General features: G+C 29.7%; 1 protein-coding gene across 9 annotated transcripts; it reads left to right on the top strand.

Annotated features, from left to right (window-relative positions):
* Nucleotides 1-1,001: 1,001 nt before the first annotated feature.
* Nucleotides 1,002-5,360, top strand: LOC146951248 (auxin-responsive protein IAA26-like). Of its 9 annotated transcripts, none has more exons than XM_085747218.1 (7): nucleotides 1,002-1,137; nucleotides 1,483-1,509; nucleotides 1,639-1,990; nucleotides 3,457-3,749; nucleotides 4,335-4,482; nucleotides 4,950-5,014; nucleotides 5,134-5,360. In XM_085747218.1, the coding sequence occupies exons 3-7, from the start codon at nucleotides 1,713-1,715 to the stop codon at nucleotides 5,163-5,165; spliced, it is 816 nt and encodes a 271-aa protein (XP_085603344.1). In that variant the 5' UTR covers nucleotides 1,002-1,137; nucleotides 1,483-1,509; nucleotides 1,639-1,712; the 3' UTR covers nucleotides 5,166-5,360. The 9 variants fall into 9 exon arrangements, with proteins under 9 accessions (XP_085603344.1, XP_085603342.1, XP_085603338.1 ...); XM_085747216.1 differs by having other exon boundaries at nucleotides 1,483-1,562; nucleotides 1,645-1,990; XM_085747212.1 differs by having other exon boundaries at nucleotides 1,483-1,562.
* The last annotated feature ends 469 nt before the right edge of the window (nucleotides 5,361-5,829 follow it).

Genomic DNA, 5,829 nt, shown 5'->3' with positions numbered 1-5,829 from the left:
TGTTTTTAAAGTTGGTTGTACTTGAAACTATAAATTAATTTTAGAATTGATTTTAATATTCAAATTATTGTTTAACATCCTTTTACATAAATATATCTAAATACATATAAAATTTTAGCTTTAACTTATTTTTAATATTAATTTTTGTCAACACAAAATCAAATAAACATTAAATACTTCCTTCGTTTCAAAATGAGTGTCGCTTTAGGCAAAAAAAAATTGTTTCAAAATGAATGTCACTTTCAGTTTCCAATGCAATAATAACTTTTTCTTTTCAATTGTACCCTCCAATTAATACTCTGCACATTAATTCCAAAATATTACTTTTAAAACTAACTAATACTACCTCCGTCCCGGTATAATTGACATACTTTGGTTTTTCACACAGATTAAGAAAAGTGTATAAATAAAGGGGAAAGTGGAATATATTGTATTGGGAATGATAAAAGTAGTATTATTTAATGTTATATTGTATTGGGAATGATGAAAGTTGTATTGAAAATTGAAATGAGTCAGTTATTTTGGGACACTTTTTTTTAGAAAATGGGTCAGTTATTCCGGGACGGAGGGAGTAGTTAATAAGGATAATTTGGTAAAATAACCATTCTCTTTCTTTTAATCATTGTATTTCTTAATACTTGTGTAAACATCTAAAACGACACTCATTTTAAAACGGAGAGAGTACAATTTTCTTATCATACATTAACCTAAGTAAGTAGTACTCCACCTTGACTCAAAAAGAAAAACAAGAATTGTAGTAAATAAAAGTAATGAAAATTGACCGTGTGAATTGGAAAATACTTGGGTGACATAATGTCACCATGTGAATTGTGATTAGGGAGAAAATAATAAAGTTACACATTGCAACAAGTCATTTTCAGTGACAGGAGGGAACTAATAAAAGGTATTTGGGGTAATGTGCCTGTAATTGTAACAAGGGAAAGGAAAGGACACAGTCACATAGGAGCTATAAGACATAGGTATAGTGTGTGTAAAAAGCCAGGAGAAAGAGTATCTTTAGAGGAGGTCAGCACATCACTGAACAGAACAGAACAGAACGCTTTACTTCCTGTGATAAACAACCTACTACTATAACGTTGTTGTTATTTTTATGAGACCTCATTTCTCACAGCACAGGTAATTTGGTTGCGTGCTTTATGTTCTAATTCCGTTCTTATTTTCTGTTTTTAGGGACTTGAGTTGTTGGTTTGGAACCTCTCTCCTTTGTTGTTTTTTTACCATCACTCTTTTTTTATCTCTACCTTTATTATAAAGATGAGAGAGAATAAATAGGACCCTCTAACTCTAAGCGTGCAAATAAAAAGACTTAAAGCAAAACAAAGCTAGATCACAAATCCATTGCTATTATCACTCCCTCTACCTTTGTAGGGTTTCTCTCTTCTTCTCTGTGAGACTCTTTAATATTTCTATTCTCTCTTCTTCTTACTTACTTTGTGAGACTCTTTTTCTTTCTTTCTCCAGTGGCAGTGACCAAAAGTACCGTTTAAGGTTCATTGTCTATTGTCTCTCACACACTTCAAACCTAGCTACCTCAAATAAGTGTATGCTAACTTCAAACCTATCTCTTTTTTTTAAAGTTTTTTGTGTCTAACCTATGTTTTTGTTTCATTTTCCTAGGTTTAGTTTTTTATATTTGCTGAAGAATACATAAAACAAGGGTTGTTTTTCATTTTGAGTTCATTTCAAGAGTGATGAATGAGATGTCAAGAAATGAGAGAGAATCTTCTGAGGAAAGAAAGCTTGAACTAAGGCTTGGTCCACCTGGTGTTGAAGAAGACTGGTTTCACACCAACAACAAACAAAGACTCTCATTTGGTAACTACTTCTCTTCAAATTCAAACAATGGTTTTCAACATGTGAGAGGTAACAAAGAATCTTCATCATCACAAACCTGTTGTCCTAAGAGAGTAGAGTTACAGAATGGTGATAATAACAAAGTAACAGCTGTTTCCAACACCTCTCAGAAAAGGTACTATACCTTTTTCTATATCTAAAGTTTTTTATTTTTATTTTAAGACAGAGGATATTCATTCACAGTGTTACTTTGTTTTTTCTCCTACTATTGTGGTCCATGCAAGTTCTGTTCTGTTTCTTTCTACTAGTTTTTAATGTGTAAATAGATCTAGTGTTTCACTTTTTAGTGCAAGAGTTTAATACCATGTTTTTCCATTATTAATTACTACATGCCTTATATAAACATTGGCACAAAAACATGCAAATCCTCAACCACACACAAAATATATTGGCAATTCTTTTAGCTATATTATCTCTTTGTACCATGTACTAGTAACTATTTTTGTTCTGTTATCCTTTCCTAGCCATGTTTGATTCAGAGATGTCTACATCTGATTTTGATGCCATCTGTTATTTATTATGTGCCTTCTTTATAGTATATTTTTTCCTTGGGGTTGGTTTGACATACTACCATGTGAATATCTGAATTTGTCTATCTATTTTAATATTAGTTTTAATTTTTCCTTGGTCCCTCGTCATTAAAAAATGGGTATATTGATTTGTAGTTCGTTTTTTAATAAATTTTTTGGTTTAAATATGCATTTTGTACTTATATATACCATTTGGGTATTGCTCAGGAGTATCCGGACACTCTATAAGAATTTTAAATTAATACATTATTCTTTTTAAAAAATCAAATATTTCAATTTTTAATTTATTAAATACATAAATTTTGTCCTCGTGATCATAACTAACCCTAATCACCCACTTATTCCCTTTAAAATGTGAATTATAACCACTAGATTATTCGACAAAAATACACAAATTTTCATATAATATTACCATTTAAAATTCATAACCAGAGCTCGAGTGCGGTAATTAACATTTCCCATATCTTGAGTTTTTGCTACCTTTAGTCCCTGTAAAAGTAAACTTTTATTTTTAGTCCTTACAAATATACAATTGTGTTTGGTCAATGTTGTTTTGTTTTAATTCTTGTGAAATTAGTTCAATTTTAATTTGTTTTTGTTAAATTTAACTAAGCCCTTATTTTATATTGAGGGATCAAAATCTTATATTTTATAGATTACAATTACCAATTCTAATGAGATCTTTATTTTTGAAGAATTAAAACAAATCAACAGACTTGAAATTACAATTTAATGCAAAACAACAAAAACTTAAAATAAAAAGTGGTATATTTGCTTGGACTAAAACTAAATAATAATTTTTGAGGGACTAAAATTTAAAAATAATATATTTGCCTAACTAACATATTGTAAATATGTAGGGTTACTATTTGATTTGGATGAGTGATTGGATTTGGGATTTGAAGGGTTATGCTAATAGGATAAACAAAATTCTCTTTTTATCACAGACAGCATCTTTTTAATTTTTTTAACTTTTAGCTTAGTTCCTACTACAAGTTTCACTGTTTATTATCATGCTTAACTTTGTAAATGGACCCCACCAAAAAAACAGAACTGCTCCTGGACCAGTAGTGGGTTGGCCACCAATTCGTTCATTCAGGAAGAATCTTGCAACTAGCAGCAGTTCTAAGCCATCACAACCAGAATCTCAGACTCAACAGCACAACAACAACAATGTTGCTGCTGGTAAAAAACCTATTGACTACAACTATAGTAATAAAGGTTTGTTTGTTAAGATCAACATGGATGGTGTTCCAATTGGTAGAAAAGTTGATCTCAATGCTTATCATAGCTATGAAAATCTTTCTTCAGCTGTGGATGAGCTCTTTAGAGGACTCCTTAAAGGTATTAATATATGTTGTGTGCCCTTTTTTAAATTCAATCATAGTACTCATGTGGACCGTCGTGTGGTCAATGTTTTTATTTATTTATTTACATTTCGTATATATAATATATGGTGAAGATTTCTTATGTACATGTGTTTCATCAACGTGTTTCGATACGGCTAGTATTTGGACCAATAGTTAAAGAGTTTTATAAATAATTGTGGATGTTGTTATTTTTTGAAAAAACTATAAAAAGTTAGTATAATATTTATAAACTGAAATTATGTCTTTCTTTATGAATTGATTTTTTTAGAAGTACAAAAAAGTTCAATTGGGAATTTCTTTCATTTTGAGAGAGAGGTGGTACCCTACTAGTAAAAGCATGGTTTTAAAGTTCTAACATGATGACCAGCTGTATGCTTCAGATTGGTATAACATAAATTCAACATTAATGCTTAAGGTCAATTTTGTTCACCAAACAAATTTTATTCTAATGCAAAATTTCTAATTTGACCATATTGCTTTGAATTTTTATTTGCCATTTTTAAAGTACATATATTATTTTATCTTATATTTGTCTTTTTATTGTTACTTGTGTATATAGCTCAACGAGATTCCTCTACTTGTGGTGGTAACAAGAAAGAAGAGGAAGAGAAAGTGATTACTGGATTATTGGATGGAAGTGGAGAGTATACTCTTGTATATGAGGATAATGAAGGAGACAGGATGCTTGTTGGTGATGTCCCATGGCAGTAAGCATCTTCATTATTATCACTCCTAATCTTATGCTATAGTACATTATTTTAATTTAGTTTAATCAATATGATAGTATTATATTATATAATTTATAACAATATATTCCAATTCCATCACTCGATGTGGCATTTTGTTCTGAAAAAGACTGCAATAGCAATTTGTTAGATTCCTTGTGCTTCATAATTACTATTTGTTAATATTATTTAATTAAAGGTAACCACATTATTTATGACAAGTGTTACGAATAAATCTGTAGCACTACATGCCATGGCATGTCTGTTTGTCACAAGAAAACATTTGTTCCACTGTCCCCTCTTAGCAATAATACAATTAAACTGTAGTGTACTCTAATAAATAACCTCCTGCTAACTAGTGTGATTTAATTATTGTTGGAAAACTATTATTGGTAGGAAATATTTATATTATATACTATTTTAATTTTTTTAATGTATGTGTTTGGCAGCATGTTTGTATCAACAGTGAAGAGGCTTCGAGTGTTGAAGAGTACAGAGCTTTCTGCTTTTACACGTGAGTCATGGAATCTTATAGTAGTATGATTTAATTGAGAAAATCTTAGCTAGTTTATTATTATTTACACATCTTATTTGAATAAATGTTGATTTATTTATTTTTTTTTTTTTTTTCAGTTGGTACTAGGCAAGACAAGATATCTACTTGATTTGGCAATGAAATGAAAGTGCTGTTAAGTGGAAGTAGTAGCTTACATTACAACTAAGTAATGTGTATGATTTTTTTTTTTGGAATGAAAGATTTGAAATGTTTATGGGTTTTGTATAAATAGGGAAGGAAAACTTTACGGATGTGTGTACTCTTGATTTACTGTGGAGTAACGATTAACTTGTTTTGGTTTGTATTTTGAAGTCATTTTGTAGATGAGGGGTCTTATAACTTGTTGGCAATTTTCTCATCTCTGATTTATAAGATTCTCAAAACTTAACAATATTTAAACATATCTCAAATTTCAGAGCGTATTCGATTTTTTTTCACAAACATAACAAACGACATTGTGTGAATGTGAGATTGGTGATTCCTAACTTACAAAACCTATTCCACTCATAACCAAGCACTCTTAATTTGTAAATTTATTTAGAAATAAGAAGGATTATTATTTAAGGGTTAAATATGTTTTTGGTCCCTATAAATATACCCACTTTTTGTTTTAGTCCCTCTAAAATTTTTCTTCAACTTTTAGTCTCTATAAAATTTTCAATCACTACTTTTGGTCCCTATTTTTAAGATAGTTTTTGTATTTTTTAATGAAATTGTGCAGAAATGTGTAGAATATTGTAAAAAAAATTCCCCAAAAAAATTAGAATTTTTTA

The sequence above is a fragment of the Medicago sativa genome, chromosome 2, assembly GCF_051527215.1.
Source record: "Medicago sativa cultivar Bolivia chromosome 2, Bolivia_mono, whole genome shotgun sequence".
Taxonomy (NCBI): domain Eukaryota; kingdom Viridiplantae; phylum Streptophyta; class Magnoliopsida; order Fabales; family Fabaceae; genus Medicago; species Medicago sativa.
The sequence above is the reverse complement of the archived record's forward strand: the minus strand, read 5'-3'. Positions and strand labels throughout refer to the sequence as shown.

Excerpts from the sequence above, each read along its gene's own strand:
- LOC146951248 (XM_085747213.1), top strand. The coding sequence starts at position 1,713 with ATGAATGAGATGTCAAGAAATGAGAGAGAATCTTCTGAGGAAAGAAAG. Across the intron at positions 1,991-3,456 it reads TCCAACACCTCTCAGAAAAG|AACTGCTCCTGGACCAGTAG; the intron begins GTACTATACCTT and ends CCAAAAAAACAG. Across the intron at positions 3,750-4,334 it reads CTTTAGAGGACTCCTTAAAG|CTCAACGAGATTCCTCTACT; the intron begins GTATTAATATAT and ends TTGTGTATATAG.